The sequence below is a fragment of the Electrona antarctica genome (genome assembly GCF_951216825.1).
Source record: "Electrona antarctica genome assembly, chromosome: 18".
Lineage (NCBI taxonomy): Eukaryota > Metazoa > Chordata > Actinopteri > Myctophiformes > Myctophidae > Electrona > Electrona antarctica.
Genome location: NC_136799.1, coordinates 31,819,708 through 31,842,677, shown reverse-complemented (window position 1 = coordinate 31,842,677; position 22,970 = coordinate 31,819,708). Strand labels below are relative to the sequence as shown.

The following is a 22,970-nucleotide window of genomic DNA, read 5'->3' as shown; positions in this document are numbered from 1 at the left end:
ACGTTGTGCCACACATCTACCTTCTGAATATGTGTGTGTATATAAAAAATAAATTCATTCATTCTATATATCTATATTGAATGAATGAATAAATGAATGAATGGTTTATTTTGGTGGTTTATACTGAATGAAAAAATTGTATAGCCAGTTAGCCACACACTCATAGCTGCCAATGCACAAGGTTTAATGAGGACACAGAGAAACCAACGTTTCGGACAGATAATACTGCCTTCTTCAGGGTATTTTGGTGGTTTACCACAACATGGTTAAATACTTCAGTTTAGTTTACATAAACAGAGGTGACACTACAAATGTGTAGTCTGAAGCCGAGGCTTATTATGCCTACAGTACCCCCAAGATGGGAACCCAGTGGCAAAAAAAGGAAAAACAGGGCCCTCTTTTCCTCGAATCTGCTCTTGAGATGCCATTGTCTAACCTATTTGAAGAGTAACTTAGTTACAAAACAAAACGGTTCGAAAAAATGAAAACAATAATTTTGTCAGCAGATTTTAGTCTGAAACAAACCAAGAATACAGAAATATGCAATCGTGCATACACACCCAAGCATATCATTTATATACAGATTTCCTGTATTATGTATTCATGTCTATCGCTGCTATGTGTATTTTTCTGATTGGCCTATTTATATATATATATATATCGTACCTTAGTTGAATCATTTGAATGTATCCAAAAAATGTTTGAGCTTTGAGCGGTCGGGCACCCCCCGAGCGTAAAAAATGCCCGATTATCGGCTAGTGTAAGGCCACCTTTAAGCAGGTGTTTCTCTCTCCATCTCAGATCCCACATGGCTGTCCACCAACCTGGGCATCCTGACCTGTATAGAATGTTCTGGCATCCACAGAGAGCTGGGGGTTCACTACTCCAGGATCCAGTCTCTAACACTGGATGTACTCGGCACCTCAGAGCTCTTGGTAAGTCTCTAACACTGGATGTACTCGGCACCTCAGAGCTCTTGGTAAGGCTGAGCTCACACCTTTCATGCAATTCTCTGTGCTCGTTGGGTGTTGTGTCATGGCCGCCCAGCGGCCCAATGCATTTCCAATGGAGGTCACATGGTTTGACCCAACATTGTGTTGTGTGAGGGGGAGGGGCGCACGACTGCGCCCCTCCCCCTCACACAACACAATGTTGGGTCAAACCATGTGACCTCCATTGGAATTACATTGGGCGGCCATGACACAACACAACAAGCATCCAACGAGCACGAGAATTGCATGAAAGGTGTGAGCTCAGCCTAAGGCAAGACCTCCTCCCTCAGTCACTTTGTTAAACTCACGTTGTCCCTCCGTCACTTTGCAGTGGTGGAAAGTAATTCATTGTCAGTACTTTTACTTCTACTCCACTACATCTCAGAGGCAAATATTGTACTTTTACTTCACTACAATTATTATGAAAACTTGAGTTACTTTGTAGATTTTGATTATTACAAAACATACAGTAACCACTTCAGCCCTACACATTTTGGCCATTTGAAAATAGCCGATCTAGATCTACTCTTTTGAAAACTTGTGAAATGGGACGTTCTGCATACTGAGTACTTTTTTTTACTTTTGGTTTTGTTATCAAAACATTTTACTTTTACTCAAGTAAATTTGAATTCTGGACTTTTATTTGTAACAGAGTATATTGCAGTATTGAAATGTGAGTACCTTTTCCACCACTGTGACTGAGGGACTACTTTTGAACTGCTACCTGTACGTCTGGGGAAATGTAAATTCAATGAATGGGCTTGGAATCATGCCGGAGCAAATCAGCCCCCACTGCTTTCAAGACCAATCCTGATGGCATTCCATATGGGGGGGGGGGGGGGGGGGAGGGAGCTGTGAAGCTGTTATTAGCTTAGCTTGTTATTTGTCCTCCTAGTTTTAGCCCATTCACTGAATTTATGTCACCAGACATATCAGTAACCGGAGATCTCTGTTCGTCTGGCTATTTCTGAAATGTTTTTGGAACATTTCTGCCTATAACGGTATTCCAGGTTGAAGGTGGTTAATAGAAGTGCTGGTGTTCACATTAATGGACCGACTCACTCCACCGTATTGATTTTCCCATATAAAACTCTCTAGAGAGTTGGGGTGTATGAAGGGAGGTGAAATGAGGTGGAGGAGAGGAGAGGAAGTGGAGAGTAAAGGAGAACGAGCGCCCTTGGCCCTGTCCTCCGTCTCCCCTGCTGCGTCGGCGCCGTCCCTCTTGAGACATCACAGTCAATGATGCTGCAGACCTCCGGATCTCTGCTCCACTCCAAATAGTTCACATTTTATTGGTCTTTTTCTAATCGCTGTTTGGGGTCGAGATTTACGGCCTGTGGGCTCTTTGGGATGAAATGCATCCAACGGTGATTGCTTCCCCCCCTCCTTGTTAGACGCCAGTTGTACTCGCCACAAAGAGAATGCTGTTATGCAATTCTTATAGTAATTCCCTCCCTCCCTACACACACACACACACTCACACACTCACACACACACACACACAATATTCAGGACCTCTGCGTTCAAGGTTAGTGGCAAGGACATTCAGGAGTGCAGAAGACAAGCCACTCTTTTACACTTAAATAGGCTGGAGTTACTCGGCTGTGTGTTTTGTGCCTATGCATGCAATTTTTTCATGTTAATTTGTTTTGTGTGCGTGCGTGCGTGCGTGCGTGTGTGTGTGTGTGTCTCTACAGCTGGCCAAGAATGTGGGGAATGCTGGATTTAATGAAATCATGGAGGCTTGCTTAACTGCTGAAGATGTGGTCAAACCCAACCCAGCCAGTGACATGTAAGTCATCTCTGCAATTGCATCTCCTCCACAGTTCCTCTCACTAACCCTCAGTTCTACAGTGTCTGTCCTTGTTTCTTTCTTTCTATCTCCTCCATCTATCATTTACTTATTCTATTAGGGCTCACATTACAGTTAGCCACAGGTAATCGACTAGTGATATGTCCCCATTGACACATTTTGACATGCATACGCTGACACGCACTCTCTCGCACACAAACACACTGGAAAGACAACAATATATATAATTGATCTGCTGTAACTGAATAGTTGCATTCTTGTAACGTCTGCTATACTATACAGTACCTTCTAATCTATACATTTGTGTGACTGCCTGACACTCGCATGTAATCTTCAGCGGATCCGTCGTTGTTCCGTGTCCGCCCAGCCACTGCGTTTTATAGTTTTACTGAGGTTAGGTTTAGGTATAGTTTTACTGAGGTTAGGTTTAGGGTTAGGTTTAGGCTGTCACAGCGACTGGCCAATCACAGCGTACCATCTACTCAAACACGCTGAAGATTCCATGCTCGCCTGCCTGACTGAATGAATGTGTTGCAAAAATGCTTGCTCAGGGTGGGGGGGGGACAACGTTTGGTCTCTATGTAAAGTGTCTTGAGACAACTTGCTGTGATTCAGCACTATAATTCAATTGAAATAAGTGTGTTGATAAGAGTGTTCGTAAGTCAGTCGCCTCACTTTTGCAACTTTTTTGAAACAAAAAAAGGGATGCCAATGTTCATTCATGTCTGTTATGGGTAACACTGCCATGCTTTCTTGTCTTCCTTTCGGGGCGAGCAGGCAGGCGAGGAAAGACTTCATCACAGCCAAGTACACAGAGAAGCGTTTCTCCAGAAGGAAGTGTCCCGACATGACGTCCAGACTGCACACGCTCTGTGAAGCCGTCAAAGCCCGTGATATCTTCTCTCTCATCCAGGTCTACGCTGAGGGTGTGGATCTCATGGAGCCCATACCGCTGGCCAACGGACATGTTAGTACTACACACATTTTCTAGTGAGATCACTTCAATCAAAAGGGTTGTGTGACACAGTAGGCTATAAATCACCCTTTACCTCAATCGGTATGGGGCATTCTGGCCACTGTGATTTATTTGAAATGTATTATGCTTTAAAACAATATATATGCAAAAAGCCAGTCAAGATGTATCCGTTTTGTAACTGAAGCTAATTCAGTGCTTATCTACTGCTGCAGGGTAACTGACTGACGAGGCTGATAACTGGCATGGATTTCTTTGTGCCCAGAGAATGAATAGTTTCCCAGAAGAAGGGTTCTGGTAGCCTGGAAAGGGTTCTGGCAGTTCAGGCACTTAATGCATGGTTTTCAATACCACCTCTATTAGCGATGTTGTTTCTTTGATTTCTCTCTTCATATAATGGCAGATTCCCAGAAATGTCAAGTAATGTTTGTATTGCAGGAACAAGGTGAGACGGCCCTTCATCTGGCTGTCAGACTGGTGGACAGAACCTCACTTCACATCGTAGACTTCCTCACTCAGAACAGGTACGCAAATCAAATTATGCCTCATATTTCTTTTCCCATTACATCTTCAAAACTGAATTAAACACTATAATGACCAGATTTTGCCATGGGTGGATGAATGAATGAATGAATGAATGAATGAATGAATGCATGCATGCATGCATGCATGCATGCATTCATTCATTCATTAATTAATTCATCTCAGAATTAATTTAGGCAAGGCATCATGCAGCAGAGATTTGATTGCTAGAGTGTTGAGTGATGTTTACCAAACTAGATGCTTCATGTCCAAAACCTCCGTGTATTGTATATACGTTTGCATGTTGACCATGAAGCTTTCCCTCACGTTGCCGCTAACCCCACAATAGATCCCTGGTGAACGTAGGTGGTGCGGTTGAGGTCATGCATCGATACCATTGTAAACCTAACATGTTGTCCTTTTCCCCATGGGTGTCTGCTGACAGTGTGAATCTGGATAAGCAGACGGCCAAAGGCAGCACGGCGCTGCACTACTGCTGTCTGACCGACAACAGCGAGTGTCTCAAACTCCTGCTGCGGGGCAAGGCCACCATAGACATAGGTATGGAAACACACACATGCTGTGTAAGACACCAGAAGAATGCTGTAATGCTGTTTAATATTTAATGTTACGACTTGAACAGGACATTCTCTGTCTGTGTTTCTCCGTTCTCAAGTTGAACGTCTTTCTTTGACATCTGCCACCTTTGTCTCTCTCTCCCATTTTGTTACCCACTTACTCTCTCTCTCTCTGTCACACACACGCACACACGTTTGCATTACTGTACACAATTACTGTACTAACACACTTTCCCCCTGGACTAAGTCTGCTAGGCTCCCACAGGAGCTGGTTTCGCCAGCAGACCCTGACAGCTCTTTCTCACAACACACTAATCTTTCTGCTCCAGCTTGATGTCAACAAACTAGTACGAGTGAGATGGAGAGAGGGGGAGAGGGGGCGAGAGCGAGAGAGAGGGAGAGGGGGAGAGGTGGAGAGAGAGGGAGAGATGGAGAGGGGGAGAGAGAGAGAGAGAGAGAGAGGGAGAGAGAGAGAGGGAGGGAGAGAGAGAGAGAGAGACGGACGTGTGGGAAAGCAGGCTAATTACACAATTCTAACATAAACCAAAGCAAACAATGCCTGTTGTGTTTGTCCTTACATGGCATGCGGGCATACTAGTAATTATCCTGGTTTGTTCTATTGTTTTACATTGTAGCTAATGAGTCTGGGGAGACGCCTTTGGACATAGCCAGGAGGCTGAAACACATACAGTGTGAAGAGCTGGTGAGTTCTGTCTGGCTGTCCTTAACGCAGCCATGTTTACGTTGGTGTGATTTACGCTAGTAACTAAGTACATTTAGGGTTGTCACAATTATTACATAATCGTATAATCACAATTATTTGAGATAATTGCAATTATGTTATAATTGTGTCCATGTTGAAAAGCTGAACAAGCTTACAATGAGTTGCGTTGTAAGCTTGTAGATGCAGCTATTTCCACAGTTTTTTAAGCACAACATTTATAAAAATGCCAGCAAATCCTTGGTATATTTCAGTTATTTGCCCTGTGCACGTTTTCATTACGAAGCCTAAAAGCCAAACAGAAATGTAGAAATGTTTCTATTCATAATGTGCCAATGCCAAAAAACACGATTAAATCGTTAATCGCAATTACCGTATTTGTGTGACAATTTATCGTCAACATCGTGACAGCCCTAAGTACATTTACTCTACTTGAGTACAATATTGTGAGATGCTTCTATTTGACTCCTTTGACAGCTGGATCTCCAGCCACTAGACTGAAGTCTCAAAATTGCTCCGGCGCCATCAGCCATCTGTTAACCCATTCAGGCCTGACGTCGAAATTTAAAAAAAAAAAGTTTTCTAAATCATGACAATTTTCGGAAAGATTTGAGGCACATTTTAACGATTTTTCAAAAATAGCAGACCTACAAGTTCATAGCGCGCCACTCGGTGGCGCGCTATGAGCTTGTAGATCTGCTATTTTTCAATAGCTAAATTATAACAATGTTTAAAACACCAAAAGGGGTTCCCGCCTCAAAATGGGTTAATGGTTAATGTGGTTAAACGCTAACGTGACATGGATGCGTTCCAGGTCTCAATGGATTAACCCATTTAGGACTGAGGCCAGATTCTACAAAATGTCTTCTAAATCATGACAGTTTTCTGAAAACTACAGTATGTCTATTTCATGTCAAGGACCCCCAGAATTATATGTATTTGGCCGCCGACCCTCATCTGAAAATGTGTTGTTCCAGGGACCCCCCCCCCCCAGAAGCAAAGATATGAGTTAAAAAAACGTTCACTGTGAAAGAATACACAATTCAAAGATTTGCACACGTTTTTCACGATTTTTCAAAAATTGCTACAAGCTCTTAGCGCGGCACTATGAGCAAGGTAGATCTGCTATTTTTCAACAGCTAAAGTTTTTGAAGGGAAGACCTCTGCACACTCAACTTACTAATAACAGGTGCATCGGCGACATTTTAATGTCCAAGATGCAACGTTTTGGTCTTTTGACCTTGGAAGGTCGAAAGACCGAAACATTGCATTTTGGACATTAAATAAAAATCTCTTGAACCAGCAAGTGACAGTGTGCGGGTCTCCCTCCCTCTCAACAGCTAAAGTTTAAAATAATGGTTGAGGTGGTGAAAAGCTATAAGGTGACACAGATGCGTTCCAGATCTCAATGGCTTCATGTGTTCCGTGTGTGTGTGTGTGTGTGTGTGTGTGTGTGTGTGTGTGTGTGTGTGTGCAGCTGAACCAGGCCCTGGCGGGGAAGTTCAACGTGCACGTGGAGTACGAGTGGCGTCTGCAGCATGAAGATATGGACGAGAGTGACGAGGATCTGGACGAGAAGGTGAGGGAGCTGGTGGTGATGATGATGATGCTGTCAATATTTACACACACAAACGTGCTGTCAATTAATCTGTCTATTAACGTTTTCTGTGCATGTGTTAGATCTCAGAATTCATCTTCTAACACAGTGGTTCTCAACCTGCGGGCCAGGAGGACCCCGAGGGGGGTCCCCACATGATTTTGGAGGTGTCCCCAGATCACAGTAAAGTGACAAGTTAATGACTTTTTAAGACCTTTTGAAATTAAATTAAATGGTCCCCAGTTTCAATATGATTCTTTTGGGGTGGTCCCCAGTTCAAATATGATTATTTTTGGGGGCGGGTCCCCAGTTTAATTATGATTTATTTTTGGTCGCGGAACCACATTGGATTTGAAAAGGTGTTGTGTCAGGGACCCGCATAAGAGAAGATTTGTCAACGTTTAAAAATAGGTGATCTGTAAGCTCACAAAGCGTCGCATCATGAAGCGTTTTTTGCAGCTATTTTTGAAATATCAAATAGATGTGTTTACACTGTTGGACCCCTGTGGGTCCCTCGACCCCACTTTGAGAACCACTGCCCTAACATGCCATACACTCCCCGTGAGGTACAGTTACTAACACAGTCCTATTCATTTCCATGCTAAATAAGAACTCAATAATCATGCAATCATCCCCTGTCGCTAACTCGCATTTACAGAACCACAGCCATCACTTCATGCATCACAGAATCACAGACATCGCCGTAAGTTCTTCGGGCAAAAGATCCCCCAACAACACGCTCGCATACACGGCGCACCGCTGACCACTGGTAATGACACCCATCCCCCCCATTGTCCCTCGCTCCGCAGCCCAGCCCTCATCGGAGAGACGAGCGGCCGGTCAGCTGTTACACGCCGGGCAGCAACTCCCACCACCAGCCCAGTCCGGCTGCCCTGGCGCGGGACGCCGCCAGCCTGCTGAAGGATAAGCAGCGCTCCTACATGCCCAGTCTGGTGAACAACGAGACCTACGGCACCATCCTCAACGCAAACCAGCAGCCTGCTCCCGGCCAGCCTGCAGGCATGCCAGCCACCACCTCCGCGCCACCCTTGCCACCCAGGAATCTAGGTACGCGGCTCCTCGGACACGACGGACAGAACTGCTGTGCGGTTTTCTTTGGCGTTAATCCATTAAGAAGACCCATGCGGCCGATTCTACGAAAGGCTGTAGTTCTCAAAAATAGCAGATGCACAAACTCTGTTGTGCATCTGTGACACACTGTGAGCTTGTATATCTATTGTATAGCTATTTTTGAATAGCCAACGTACGAATTTAAAATGATGCGGATGCTTTCCCGGTTAAGAAAAACGAAGGAGGTTGCCGGAAGGAGGAATAAATAAGTCAAAACCATTCAAAGTGATGAAATACGTTTATCCAGAAGTGTTTTATTGATCATTCTACCATTTGTTTTGAATATGTATTGATTTAAAGGATGATGTTGGATAATCCATTACCAGCCTGTCTGTCTTTCTTTGGGACTGCTATTTATAAAGTGTGCCATTTTGGTATGATCTCAAATTGAATGGTCTCGTTTGGCTGCGGTCTGTGTCATTTCTCCTGCATGTCTTTTGACAGCTGTGATCTTTTCCTTAAGTAGCACACGGATGAGTGTGCTACTGTGTGTGACTTGCGAGGTTGTTCTGACCTATTTCAGCACCAATGAGGTCTTTGGATAGGGAGCAGCAGAAAGTGAGTCAGGGAACAAGTTGTTGAACCCCTTTAAAGAGTGGAAGAGGCCACTAGAATCCAGGCCTGTAAACAGGGCTGTTTGAATCCACTATAACAGCTGCATGTCTTAACCCTCCCTTTTAACTTTACTGGTGTTGCAGAGAACAGGGATGTCTTTTTAAGTTGAAACTAGTTCTACTAGTGTAGTTGTAAAATATGCTCTTTGGAGGAATTGCTGAATTCAGCAATGAGGGTCTTTTTGGATTATTTGAGAAGCACAATGCCTGTATTGATGGATGTCTACCTGTCTTGGATACAGGTCTGCTCTCCATGGCAGCGTGTGGCGCCTGTGCCTTTAGAGTTGGTATTTAATAACATTAGTGGCTGTCTGGAGCCGTGCCAAGAGTGCAGAGCGGAGGCGATCTGCCCGCTGCAAGCCCCACATGCTCCACATTCCCTCTCCCCATTAACTGTCTCTTTCAATGAAACTCAAACGGAAACGGCTGGACTTCTAAAGCGGTTGCTCGTTCTGGCGAGTGTGTAACGCATTCTGTCTTCAGTCGCCCGATCTTTCCATCATAAACCTTTTCTGTCGCTGCTCACTCTGCGTCTACCTTCCATTTCCCTAACTCTTACTCCTCGCTCCTAGGTTTTGGTCTCTGTCTCTAACTCGTTTTCCCCCCATCTCTCTCTCTCTCTCTCTCAGCCCAGTTATCCGGTCTTGGAGGGATGGGTCAACCCTCAGCGTCTAGCTGGAAGCCTGGTTCTTTAGACCTTGCTGGCCGACAGAGATCCTCTTCTGACCCCCCCAACATGCATCCCCCTGTACCCCCTCTGAGGCTCACCTCAACCGGAGGTGAAACACCCATTCTGCAGTCCTCTGAATGTTGTTACATTCTCTGCCAAAATACAATTGAATTCAAGAGTTGCATGTAGTGTTATAATGTTATACTTTGTTGTGTGATGGTGGCATGTGGCAACAATAGGTTTTGAAAATGTTGGACAATTTTGGAAAATTTGAAAAATGTGGACACTGACTTGGACTAAGTTGTTGGCATTGTGTCTCTTAGGTAAGACAGTGAGTGTGATGGAAGCGATGCAGTCGAAGCCCAGCCAAGGACCACCTGGTTCTAGAACAATGCCACCCAAGTCTCCTGCAGGGAGGTGAGACACGTGCGCGCACACACACACACACACACACACACACACACTGCACTGCCGAAGGGATATTATTTTGCCTACCTGACTACTCTCATTTAGACCTGGTGCAACCTATATGGTTGCACGTGGAAGATACTTCTTCTGTCTCGTTGTGGTTGCTATACATCTAGCAACATATTTATTTATTTTAGAATTTTTTTAATAAGAATTTGAAGGTTTTCAGAAACCTTAGCTTAGGTTTTAGAAGGCCTCAGGTCTAAATGGGTTAACCATTTAAGTCTAATAATACTTGATTGTACGACATTAGCGAAACTAGCAGATCTACAAGCTCACATTGTGTTGCATGGAATGCTTTGTGAGTTTATAGATTTCTGAACTTTTCTTTCTCTAACTGGTAGTTAATTGTATTATAAATCTCCTACAGTGTCAGTAAAGGCCTTAATTTGGACCGAGACAAACAGGTTGTATTTCGATGTACCATTTATGGTTATTAGTGAATCCTTCAGCAGCCAAAATTCAACATGCACCTTTGCCTGTTTTAGCAACGACAAGAACTTCAACAGAGGTCCTCTGAATCGCACAGGCTCCATTGAGAGACCAGGTGAGTAAATAGATAAGGGCAGAATAACAACTTGTATCTGTTGAGCTTGGACAAATTGTGATCTCACCACAACGAGATTACAATGCGACACGTGTTTTTACTATCTGCTGAGTACTGTTTCTCCTGTGGAAAGTTTGTGTTTTCACTCTGATGGCATTTCCTCTTCCTGTTCCAGCAAAGGAAGTGCCGAGTAGCCCCCAGAACTCTGTAGGTCAATCTCTGCCTCCGGCCCCCATGCCTAGGAAAGCCTATCCTGTAAGTTTGTCATCGTTTCCACCTGGTTCATTAATGTATTGTCGAGTGCTTGTTCATTGAGTAACTATTGGCATTGTTCCTTAGGAGTGAATTGACTTCGATATAAAAGTGCAGCACAGTGCGGTTCTAATTTGCTCTGCATGTTGACCTATTGTCTAAATGTTTCCAGTGTCCAGTTATGCAGCACGTTTCCTTCCTGTAGTGTAGGCCTGAGGGGACATACAGTGCAAGGAGTAAAAGTTAACAATGTTAATGAAAGTAGGGAACGGTTTGAATCAGTTTTTATAATTACAGACCTATGACTTATGCTAGAGGCTAGCAATAATGTTTGCATTAATGACTTGAACCGTAGCATCCCTTTTATGAGCATATCTTAATAATAGGCAAATAATAATAGGTGTACATTCAGTGGAAAATTGTAATCATTGTAAGATCTATTTTGAGGTTTAGATTAGCTATTTTTGACAGAGATTTGGAGTAGAGGGGGGAGGGGGTCTGGTATATAGGCTTCAAATGGTTAACTTTACTTGAGTTCAGCTACTGTAGCCTGAGAACAGCTACATAGTTGTGCATTTCTCTTTGGTTTGCTCTGTGTCTTTGTTTCAAAGCTGATTTGCACAATTTACGGTCAGACTAAAACGACAGGGTCTTAAGTCTTCAGCTCAGAGTCAGTTTTCCCTGCTATAGTCATTTTTATTTTTAGAACTGTAAACGTATAACTCTCTCTTCTATGAGCCTGAACCAACAAGTGTGTCTTGATTTTTGTGCATCTGTGCTCACGTGTGCACGTGTCTCTCTCAGAAGCAGAGGCCAAAGCGAGTGAAAGCCATCTACAACTGCATAGCAGACAATCCAGACGAGCTGACCTTCTCTGAGGGGGAGGTGATCGTGGTGGACGGGGAGGAGGACCAGGAGTGGTGGGTGAGTGTCTCCTCGCAGCGCATCTAGCTACATGAAAAAACCTAGTGTGAGTTGTTAGCACGCATGCTCGTGTGTGCGTGCAGCCGTGCACGTGTTTGTTTTGTGTTCACTTCCCCTCGTTGTTTATTTTTGTTTCGCTCGTGCATGCATATTCGCTTCCCCTCATGCACCCACTTGGACGCGAGAACAAAACGGTACTGAATGCATTCTTCCAGTCCAGCACAGGGTCCAAATGCGGCCCATTCACAAACGACATCCAGCGACTCGAGTTCCCAGTAACCATGGTGGCCCAAAGCACAAGGCGATGACCTCATTCTGGCCAATAGACCAGCCCCCCCCCCCCCTCCCTACATACCTCCCCTCCCCTCATACCCCCCCCCCCCCCCCCCCCCCCACTCTGCTGTTCCTTCCTCTGCTGAGCCCAGAGTCTGAACACAGACCAGCTGCAGCTTGTTTTCCTGCGAGCCACCGCCGCATAATATGACCGTATTTAGTCACTCTCTCATTCTCTGTGTGGACGGCCTGTTGTTAGGGCAGTGGCTCTCGGACGTTTTCATGTCAAGGACCCCCAAATCAATATGTATTTGGTCACGGAAACCCCACTTGAAACGTTGTGCCAGGGACCATTTGTCAAAAGAAAAAGTAAAATAGCCTATATGCAAGCTCACACGGCTATTTTCATCTAGCTGAAAATTTAAATGGGGCTTAACTGTTGCTCATTTTGCTGGGGACCTGCTGGAACTCCCTCAAGGTCCCCTGGGGGTCCCAAATCCCCAGGTCCCAGCCTTCCTTCTTCCCTGTCCTACATTCAGTAGTGGTAGTAAGCATCGTTCGTGCGTGCGTCCATTTGATATAACTGTATCTCGTTGTATCAGCTAACGATCCGCTCTCTCTTCCTGTTTCACAGCTGGGCCACATAGAAGGTGAACCAATGAGAAGAGGAGCCTTCCCAGTCACGTTTGTCCACTTCATTGTTGACTGAAATCCGACCGTGGGTGTCACATGACGCACTGCGAGTCCTCCGAACTTCCTGTGTCTGCTGACCCGCGAGGCCCCGCCTATCGTCATTGAGGCCCCGCCCATCGTCATTGAGGCCCCGCCCATCGTCATCGAAGCCCCGCCCATCGTCATCGTTAGCAAAGCTCTTAAAACGGAGCAGTGGTCGGTCTCGCCGCCGTGGTGATCACCATGGCTACGGCACAGTGGTGGAAAAAGTACTCGCATGTTTTGCTTAAGTAAAAGTATCAATACTGCAATGTACTGTAGAAGTACTTCGTTACAAGTAAAGGTCCGCTGTTCAAAATTTACTTGAGTAAAAGTACAAAAGTATTGGTCTCAAAATGTACTTAAAGTACCAAAAGTGAAATTACCGGTACTCATTGTGCAGAATGTCCCAGTTCAAGTTTTCAAATGTATACAAATCTTTTGAAAATAGCCGATCTACAAGCTCACAATGCATTGCGATGCGACACATTGTCTACAAAGTAACTAGTAACTAAACTTTTCAAATTATTGTAGTGGAGTAAAAGTACAATATTTGCCTCTGAGATGTAGTGGAATAGAAGTAAAAGTACTGGAAATTGGAATTACTCAAGTAAGGTACAAATACCTCAAAATTGTACTTAAGTACAGTACTTAAGTAATTGTACTTAGTTACTTTCCACCACTGGCTACAGCACAGCGAGGCTCTTCTGACACCATGAGGAGAACCACTCCAGGAAGTCTTGATGTCACTCCTTAATGACCAAATCCCAGGGACTCATGGGATTAGATGGGGTTTTAATGTCTTGTTGTTTATAATTGGTTCTTCTGACGCGGACTATAACATTTAAAAAATGATGATTGTAGTAAATGACCTCTCGCAATAAATGCACTTTCCACTTCTTTATCCTGGTTACAACATAAGACGACATATTTGACGTAATGAAGGCTCTTACAGTATTCCATTCGACCATAGTCTTATGTTCAGGTGCATTGTACAGAATGTGCTTTTAAAAAAAAAAGATCGTACAGAGAAAGACTACAGAAATGTATTTAAACGCAGTAGTAACTGTAAATGTGAATATACATAATCGACATGTTAACATTCCACCTCTGCGCATGAACAACTTCAATTGCTTATAGGCGACACTTTTTTAACCCTATAGTAGTCTGCTAACGCAGCCGGCAGACTTTCTAAATGGTGCTAACCCAGGAATATGCTAGTAGCTGCCCTGAGTGCCCTCAAAGCAGTTCTTTCTGTCCCTGTTTCAAAGACAGACTGGCATCAGAAGGCGTGTGGTGGGGAAGGACTCTGCTGCATGTAAAAAAATAGCCTTCTAAATCGTCATCACACCTGGGAGAGCCCACTGTCAGTGGAGAGTGCGTGCGTGTTGTTTTGTGCAATGTGTTTCTCCATGTGAATGAGAGTAATAGAACGGCACTGCAGATGAACTCCGTGTCGCATATCTGCCATGATATTCTTCGATCCGCCATTCCTCCACGTCTATTTTCAGCTACAGATACTAGTTGTTCCCATACTACTAGTTGTTCCCATACTACTAGTTGTTCCCATACTACTAGTTGTTCCCATACATACTACTTGCGTGTGGAGAATATCTGTTATGATAGCAGCACACTGTAGTTCCTCCTCCCTTTGCTATTTTTAGGTTTATTGATGGCAACGACTGGAAGTGAACCAGTCAGGAAACCACCTATACTTGAACCTGTCATTCTTCCTGTTGGCTGTGGGGTTTCTGCTTATCCCCTCATGCTGACCACACTTCCTTCGCCTGTCGCCTGCCTTATTAGAGAAGGACATTTGTGGAAAAGTGTTTGTGTATCCAGTCTAACGCCTGATGTGTACTTCATCGTATTAGTGCCCAACACAGCAGATCTACAAGCTCACAATGTGTTGCATCTGCGACACATTGAGAGCTTGTATATCAGCTATGTTGACCATGCAACACCGGCGTACAATGAAGTGTAAAGTAACATGAGCTGAGCATTAAAAACATCCAAGTGACCGAAACTGAGGGGGAAAAATAGCGAGGGAATGAAAACAAATGCACAAACCAGTGCAGCGTGTTTTGGGTCTCCCTCTTGCCTTTGAGGAAGCACACTCACAGACTGCAAATGTTCAGTACTTCCTTCTATATTTATTTCACACTATTTTACATCCTTGCAGAAAGAACAGATTCTTTCATACAGCTTCACTTATCTTACATACATTTGCAGGTCACCTTGGTCCCGAATTATTATATTAAAGATGAGATTATGAGTCTTAGTGTTATGAAAGTAATATTCTTGCAGTGCACTCTATGTACTTAACTTGATTTTGGTTGCAGAGCAACTCTCATTCTCTCTGTTTATATGTTGATATCTAGACATTTATCCTGAAACGAGAGCCTTCCAAGGTTTGTGAAAGATGGAGACTCGTGAATCATACCTGACACACTTGTCTCTCCTTTATCATTCACATTAACTCACTGGAAATGGGAAGGTTCAATAATCTATGTGTAAATACTGTTGATATTTAAATGTAAAAAAGAGCTAACCATGGCAGTAAATGTCTTTTAATGCACTGTGGTGATGGAAAGGTTACAAAGTTGGACCTCCATGCGTGCTATGTGTCTACAACACTTAACTGACAGACGAACATGTGCACAACTGAGAATATAACTCACTTCACTCTTGACCATGGATTAATGCTTAATTCCAATGTGCAAATAAGTGGGAAACTGAAACTGGAATAATAAAACTGAAATAATTTGTCATATCTGTCTTGCACACAAACAATTGAATGGAAAGCATGTCTGCATCTCTGGCTTTTGAATGAGCATACTGTATAATTCAATCGTGTGACTGAGGAGGAGGACCCTAAAAGAAAAACTATGGTGTTTCAAGAGTTCCCTCTGATGGGGAATAACCCAAAGGTGATCTTGGCGCTTGCCTTGGAGTCTTCAAAAGACACATGAATTATCTTCTATTGAAACAATACTGCAACGTAGCTCTAGGACTTTGTGATCCGCCTGTAATGTCAAATACTGCATGACTCCAAATTTGGGAAAGGTTTCAGCCTGAATCACATTGACTTCCATTATAAATATTTCCTAAAATTTGAAAGTGGAGCTATGTGCACAAGAGCTTTGCCACTGATTGGTCCAGCAGTTTGCGAGATTCTCTTCATCCTCTTCTAGACAGCTAGACTCCTGTTGAAGTACACCGTATAAATTAAAAGGCCCTTATCAAATAGGACATTCCTTTATTGTACCATATCAAATAATGCAATTGCATTGTAACTTTCATCCCAAATGAACCAGTCAAAATCACTCAGTAAGTGAACAGTACAGTTATTTAAACTTTTACTGAGTTACACGCTGCCATGACACACCTGGCATTGGTATACCTGAAACAATGTAATCGGATCACTTTTTTGAAACATAACTTATTTTTTTCTTTTCTTTGAGTGAGCCGAGGTAAGCTTTTGGGAATTTGTAATACAGCATATTTAAGGAAAATGACATCAGATAAAATGTACAATAAAATGGGGTGCAGTTATAGTATCTTTGTGATGTACCTTGTGGTCGTCTAGCGACCACTATACATTATGTATCAATCTGAAAACTGGGACTTCCATCCCAAAAAGCAATGTTTAGCATCTTCTGAAATCCCATGTACCATATAGTTTCATTATTGTCATGTGTAATGCCTCCCACTCATTACAATGCTCACACAGTTGCTATAGATGGTTTAAAACATTATGTACCGACTACTTATTTACATTAAATACGCTCTGTTTGGGCTGAAACACAGTGGAGCAACATGTTTGGATATGTAAACAAATGCAACCCTCTTCCTTACCTTGACCTTACAAGGTCTGTAAGGACAAGAAAGAACTGAGGTTAAAGAAGGACAGAATAAAGGACAAACACTATAGATGATTCCACAGCAAATCAGGGCTTGAAATAAGGATGATGGGATAGGGAAAGACATGCAAGGAAAATAAATGACTGCCATTAGCTTGTTGAATCGTAAAACTGCTGAATGCTAGCAAACTGAACCAAATCAGCACCAAAGGGCTGTGCTGCAGTTGCTTATAATCACATTTACTGTAAAAAGTTTAGCAATGTTAGCAAGAACATGATGAATGCTCGGTAAAAGACAGAAAGGGGTTGCATTTCTAAACATGCTGCCCAGGTGGGCTCTTGGTGAACAGTTGGCGATTTTGCAATCATTAAGTCAACTTTTAGAAAATGTCTGAGCTCCCATTTCTCCTGGCTTTCAGGACTTGTCTGATGTCAAGGCACAGTCAAAGGAGGCCGACAGCACCTTGCAGATGGACTGGGCCTGCTCCTGTAGAAAAGGAAGATGAGGCAGTCAGGGATATCAAATCATTTGCAAAAGAGCAGCTGCTCCAGTCCCGTCAGAGTAATTTTTTATATGGATGGCATTTTATCCCCTTTCCCTCGCTCACCCAGACAAACTGGGTCTCACGAGATATGCACGTACCGCGCTGCAGCATTGATAGACCCAGATAGTATAGAGATATGCACATACCGCGCTGCAGCATTGATAGACCCAGATAGTATAGAGATATGCACGTACCGCGCTGCAGCATTGATAGACCCAGATAGTATAGAGATATGCACGTACCGCGCTGCAGCATTGATAGACCCAGATAGTATAGAGATATGCACGTACCGCGCTGCAGCATTGATAGACCCAGATAGTATAGAGATATGCACGTACCGCGCTGCAGCATTGATAGACCCAGATAGTATAGAGATATGCACGTACCGCGCTGCAGCATTGATAGACCCAGATAGTATAGAGATATGCACGTACCGCGCTGCAGCATTGATAGACCCAGATAGTATAGAGGTATGCACGTACCGCACTGCAGCATTGATAGACCCAGATAGTATAGAGATATGCACGTACCGCGCTGCAGCATTGATAGACCCAGATAGTACATTCCTGTTGCTGGGTGTCTGTGGTTTTGAGAGCCAAGAGGTTCTTTCCTGCACCCAGACCATCATCATAGCACAGCATGCGTACGATCAAGTAGAGAGGGTGGCGGTGCAGCACATCCTGCACAACCAAAACAATACATACCGGTATGTTACTCCCTTAAGCGTGATTTATTATTTGTTATACCAGTGGCTCTCGACCTTTTCAGGCAGTGACAAGCATTATTGTGACCAAAACTGTTGAGCTGTTAAAACTGGTGGCTGCCAGTCAGACCAAACTGACCAGATATCCTGTAGTATGTCTATTTTGATCCTGCTGTGTTAATATTTGAGGAAGAATATCTGACTTCACTTTTTGAGAACTAACTCATGAGGATGCTGTTACAGTCATGGTAACAATGAGCCACGAATAATCCATAATTAATTATGCTAATCAATGAACTCAATAAATAAGATATTTATTAAGGAAAGCCACAACTCACACACTGGTCCAGTGAGGCCACTTTGACTCCATACTTTGATACTCCCAGGACCATCTCCTCATCACCAGGCACAAATGGCAGCTGTCCATCTTGCTATGAAAGAGAACGGTGTTGTTTTAAACAACAAGGGTTAATATTTGAACTCATTGTTCAACACAATGTACAATGGATAATGGTTACATAGTAAGTTGGATAAATTCCCCATAAGTTACTAATTTCATAGTACAAGATACAGTATTATGTATTCAAAGTTTCAAACAAGTAAATCCTGAAATGTTCTCATTTGTTGTTCATACTGCAAGCTTGTACTGTACATTCTAACTAAGGCATTTGTATAATCGTGTAGCAAGTACGTAAGGATAACAGCGTTAAAGGGACACTTCACCCTTTTTGCAAAAAAGTATATGTTAATGATGTTTAGAAGATTTAATTTGATGTTTAGAAGTCTTTATGTGTGTAATATGTGGTTTTAGATATTTTAGATTTTTAGCAGTGAGCCCAGTTTCTCTGATGTCATGGACACTTTAATGGATTAAAGGTGGTACTAGCCCAGAACTCAGGGTTAGTACCACCTCTTGAGCAGGGTCCAAATCCAGAACCTGTTTCATGGCACGGCACGGTTTGCTGTAGTTGAAAAGAGGCTAAAGAGCCATAACAGAAATGTCTCCAGGTTCTTACCCGAGTTAAGAGTCATAACAGAGTTGCCTCCAGGTTCTTACCTGAGCGGCATCGATGTAGTTGATCAGATCCAGAGGCTCCTGCAGGGTCTTGCTCATGTCAAACTGGAGCTTCTCAATGGACCCCACGTATCTGACCCTGAACTCAGCACATGTTTCTGACGTGCTGTTACCTACAGGGACCAGTCACATAGCACACAGTGGTTCTCAACCTGCGGGTCCCCCACATGATTTGGGGGAGAGTCCCCAGCAGGTGACAGTGAAGTGTCAATTTAAGGACTTTTAAGACCTTTTTAATAACTCAAAAAAGCAAAGAAAGACCATTACTGCATCAAAATGAATATACTATAATTGTGAAAATAGCCGATCGGCTATTTTCGAGTCAAACTAATTTTAATGCCTCGACCCCTACATTCCAAGTGCTTGTCAGGCTGGGGGGGGGTCATCAGTTCATGATTATTTTTAGGGGTCACGGCCCGGCCTGAAAAGGTTGTTTGTCAAGTTGTTTGAGTGTTGAATGTTTAATGGACCACAATGGAAACAAGCCTTTTTTTGCCTTGTTTTAAATTTAGTCTCCTCATCCATTTGGCATTTTTGTACTGCTGTAAAACTATTAAATCAAATTGATCAATCAAAAGAGCGACAGAAGGGCTCAACTGAAGGCAAGCAATGGTTGGTTATGGTAGATAGTCTAATTCTGTGACTCCCACCCTGTGGTCTGGGGCCCACTGGTGGGCCGTGAGGATATTGCAAGTGTGCCCCCAGATATTTGGCAAAACAATACAAATGTATTATAATATAATTATATTTATAATATGCTAACATTAATTATTATTGGCATTAATAATTATGTAAAAACATATAGTCATGGTATTTATTTTGTACTTATATAGTATATTGTATTTTTTACAGAGAAAAAGGGATTTTTCATTGTGATTGAACTTAAAAAGTATACTATTAGTTCCATTTATCCAAGCCGGAACACAACAATCGATTAATTGATAGTAAAACAAACACGCTCGGAACATGCGGACCACCCATCTGACCACTTAACTCGGCATCCAATAGGCCACCATGTTAAGACCAGGAAAGCATCCGTGTCATTTTAGATTTTAGCTAAAAAGCATTACTTTGGCTAATCAGAAATAGCAGATATACAAGCTCACATAGTGTGTCACTTTGTGCCACACTACGAGCTTGTAGATCTGCTATTTATTTATTTAAACTGTGAAAATCTTTGAATATATATTCTTCTAAAGCAAACATTTTGAAATTAGACCTGATGTTGTTAATTAGACTCTAATTACCTGAGCTCCTGGTGGAGTCTGTGTCGAGGCTGGCAACAGTGCTAGACCTGGAGAGTCCACCCACACTGGAGTCCACAGACTACCCAAACACAAGAACACAATACATGAGAGTCCACCCACACTGGAGTCCACAGACTACCCAAACACAGAACACAATACATGAGAGTCCACCCACACTGGAGTCCACAGACTACCCAAACACAGAACACAATACATGAGAGTCCACCCACACTGGAGTCCACAGACTACCCAAACACAAGAACACAATACATGAGAGTCCACCCACACTGGATAACCACCCAAACAGAACAAGACTATACATCTTATTTATGCTTGATGCCACGTGCCAAAGCATAAATGAGGGGAAAAGAGGAAGGATATGGGCCGTTTCTGGTAATATTTTTCAGGATCCATCATCTAGTGTGTGTGGGTGTGGGTGTGTGTGTGTGTGTGTGTGTGTGTACCTTGCTCTTGGTGCTAATCTCACTACTTTGGGAGCTGCTGCTGCTGTGGCGCTTTTTAACTTTGCGGAACATCGTTCACCATGTCGACTGTCCTCCAGTCCTCCTGCTCGCTGAAGGGACAGACCAGACCACTCTGAACTGAAGGGCAGACCACAGACACACCTCAGATAGATCAGTTAAACAAGCTTAATGCTTGTCCCTATGAAAGCACTTTATTTTTTATTTAAAAATGTATTATCAATGCATTGCTGTATTAATTTGGACATTTTCAAAAAAATGAAAAGATTTTCCAGAAATGTTAACTATAATAATAATGATAATAATAATACCGGTAGTAATAATAATAATAATAATAATAATAATAGCGTGCTTAGTAATGCAACAGAATGTTTCTTTGAAATGTATTATGGCCATAACGTCATATAGTCATCAAGTATCCAAAAATGCAAATGCTCAAGTACTGCACTCATTCAAAAAAGATGTATATTGGTACAGTAGTACAGTATTAAAGAGCAATTCGATACTGCTTGTCTTTAATGCCAACTGCCAAGGGCCAACATTGATCTACGTATGGTATATCACTGTCATTTAGTACCCCCCATACCTTTTCGATTTTCACTTCAGCATGTAAATTCCAAATTTGTATTTACATTGGCTTTTAGTAGATTGATTACTCTCGTCCGTATTAGAAACGCGTTGCTAGGATAAACAAACGGTCATCCACACCCCACCACACTGGTTTACTACTACACCCCAAGTTGAAATGAAAGGACTTCTTTACGGGTGTTACATTTGATTTTACACTATTACTGGGTATAGTTATAGTATTACCTCTGTTTGGAACTTGATCGGCTGTATTTGGGGGCGATAGTTCTCATCAATCCAACGGGATGATGATGATGTAGCTTTCTTGAGTTTATTTCGCATATGTTCCGTGAGCGGCAGCCAGCAAATATCAATAACGGAGCAGCAATAAGACGTCCGGTTCCGGTCTTCAGAATAAAAGTTCCTCTATCTTGTCCGGGTTGGGTTGAAACCTTATATGAATAGAGACTGCACCCGGATGAAACCCTGAGGCGAAATGGACATAGTGGCCGAATTTGATATTGCAGCGTGGGCCCCAACACATGAACGCGCTGGTCCGTTGACTATCATTGTGCACGTTCACGATGACACGTGAACGCTGAATGCCTGCAATGATAGCAAAGATGGTTTATGTATGAAGATGGGCCAACTTCATTGGAGCCACTAGAGGCGAAATGGTACACAAAGCCTACAAATGGTCTCCTAAATATAGTAGGCGTGGTTTGCTTCTCCCCGACCTCCACCCTCCCCCCTGACAACAACACTGTTTCCACACTCAGTCTAGTAGGTGGCGGTAATGCACCATTTAGGTTTGCCAACCGCCATGAAACCCGATAGAAGAAGAAGACAACAACACTGACAAGTCATTTAACAAAGTACATTGAAAACAACTGACAAGGTGTACTTTTGAAATAGTCGTTTTAGTTTCTCGAAGTCCTCCAACCATATAAATTCATGATTTTGATCTATCTCATTAAAAAGTCTCTCCCTAATAGAGTTGTAGAATGGACAATAAAAAACTAAATACTTTTCATTTTCAATTTCCTTTAGATCACACAGACTACATAATCTATCCTCCTCAACCGTGCCTACATATCTGCCTGTCTCAATATGCAGACCAAGTATGCCAGCTCTAATTTGGGCACATAACGATAATTTCTAATCGTTTTAAATATGTCCATTAATTTCACATTATAATATTCACATATTCTCATCTTAAATATGGGGTCAGAGCCCCCTATGTGTTGTCCGTGAAATTGCAGATGGACAGAGAGAGGCTTCCGGACTCATCTCAAATCTTGCGAGAGTTTGTTGCTGGGATAAAGAAATGTCATTAACAAAGTAGATTTTCTCCTGATTTGTCTCGCTAAAAGAAGCCATTTTACTATGAATATCTTGTAAATATTGTGTGCCTTGTGATGATTTGGTCCAGTATTTAGTTCAGTGACCATGGAGTTAAGGAATGGTTCAGAAGCTGTGTTCACGTTCACTCTCCCATTGGAAATGAATAGACTCCAACATTCTTCCTGTCTCCTAATAATGTTACCGCCCACCTCACGCAGATACAGGAAGTAAAGAAAGTTGGCCTCTCTTGCTAATTCTCCTCTTGGATGATAGTCAGCGGCAGCGCGTTCATGTGTTTGGGCCCAATCCATCCCAGAATGCACTCTGTTCCTACCCAGAATGCACAGTGAAATCGCCT

At 42.9% G+C, this 22,970-nt stretch overlaps 2 protein-coding genes across 5 annotated transcripts in view; one reads left to right on the top strand and one right to left on the bottom strand.

Moving 5' to 3' along the window:
* asap2a (ArfGAP with SH3 domain, ankyrin repeat and PH domain 2a) overlaps window positions 1-15,557 on the top strand; it is a 73,922-nt gene extending 58,365 nt beyond the window's left edge. Inside the window, exons 15-29 of one of the 3 annotated variants that reach the window (XM_079528106.1) lie at window positions 802-935; window positions 2,690-2,784; window positions 3,583-3,772; window positions 4,217-4,302; window positions 4,746-4,861; window positions 5,514-5,581; window positions 7,077-7,178; window positions 7,855-7,899; window positions 8,006-8,264; window positions 9,571-9,720; window positions 9,935-10,028; window positions 10,568-10,626; window positions 10,802-10,881; window positions 11,686-11,802; window positions 12,710-15,557. In XM_079528106.1, the coding sequence (XP_079384232.1) occupies window positions 802-935; window positions 2,690-2,784; window positions 3,583-3,772; window positions 4,217-4,302; window positions 4,746-4,861; window positions 5,514-5,581; window positions 7,077-7,178; window positions 7,855-7,899; window positions 8,006-8,264; window positions 9,571-9,720; window positions 9,935-10,028; window positions 10,568-10,626; window positions 10,802-10,881; window positions 11,686-11,802; window positions 12,710-12,784 (1,670 nt within the window). In that variant the 3' untranslated portion in view covers window positions 12,785-15,557. Of the gene's footprint in view, window positions 1-801; window positions 936-2,689; window positions 2,785-3,582; window positions 3,773-4,216; window positions 4,303-4,745; window positions 4,862-5,513; window positions 5,582-7,076; window positions 7,179-7,854; window positions 7,900-8,005; window positions 8,265-9,570; window positions 9,721-9,934; window positions 10,029-10,567; window positions 10,627-10,801; window positions 10,882-11,682; window positions 11,803-12,709 lie in introns of all 3 variants that reach the window. The other 2 variants (XM_079528105.1, XM_079528107.1) reach the window with 2 other exon arrangements.
* A 125-nt stretch (window positions 15,558-15,682) lies between these two features.
* On the bottom strand, window positions 15,683-21,707 carry itgb1bp1 (integrin beta 1 binding protein 1). 2 transcript variants are annotated; one of them, XM_079528109.1, is made up of 7 exons: window positions 21,515-21,707; window positions 20,684-20,793; window positions 20,220-20,298; window positions 18,955-19,085; window positions 18,236-18,328; window positions 17,725-17,874; window positions 15,683-17,136 (listed from the first exon to the last, which is right to left on the bottom strand). In XM_079528109.1, exons 2-7 carry the CDS (start codon window positions 20,753-20,755, stop codon window positions 17,065-17,067), a joined length of 597 nt encoding a protein of 198 aa, XP_079384235.1. In that variant the 5' UTR covers window positions 20,756-20,793; window positions 21,515-21,707; the 3' UTR covers window positions 15,683-17,064. The 2 variants fall into 2 exon arrangements, with proteins under 2 accessions (XP_079384235.1, XP_079384234.1); XM_079528108.1 differs by having other exon boundaries at window positions 20,684-20,821; window positions 21,515-21,706.
* Window positions 21,708-22,970: the final 1,263 nt, after the last annotated feature.

Excerpts from the sequence above, each read along its gene's own strand:
- itgb1bp1 (XM_079528109.1), bottom strand. The coding sequence starts at position 20,755 with ATGTTCCGCAAAGTTAAAAAGCGCCACAGCAGCAGCAGCTCCCAAAGT. Across the intron at positions 19,086-20,219 it reads AGACTCCACCAGGAGCTCAG|GTAACAGCACGTCAGAAACA; the intron begins GTAATTAGAGTC and ends TGGTCCCTGTAG. Across the intron at positions 17,137-17,724 it reads TCTATCAATGCTGCAGCGCG|GAGCAGGCCCAGTCCATCTG; the intron begins GTACGTGCATAT and ends CCTTTTCTACAG.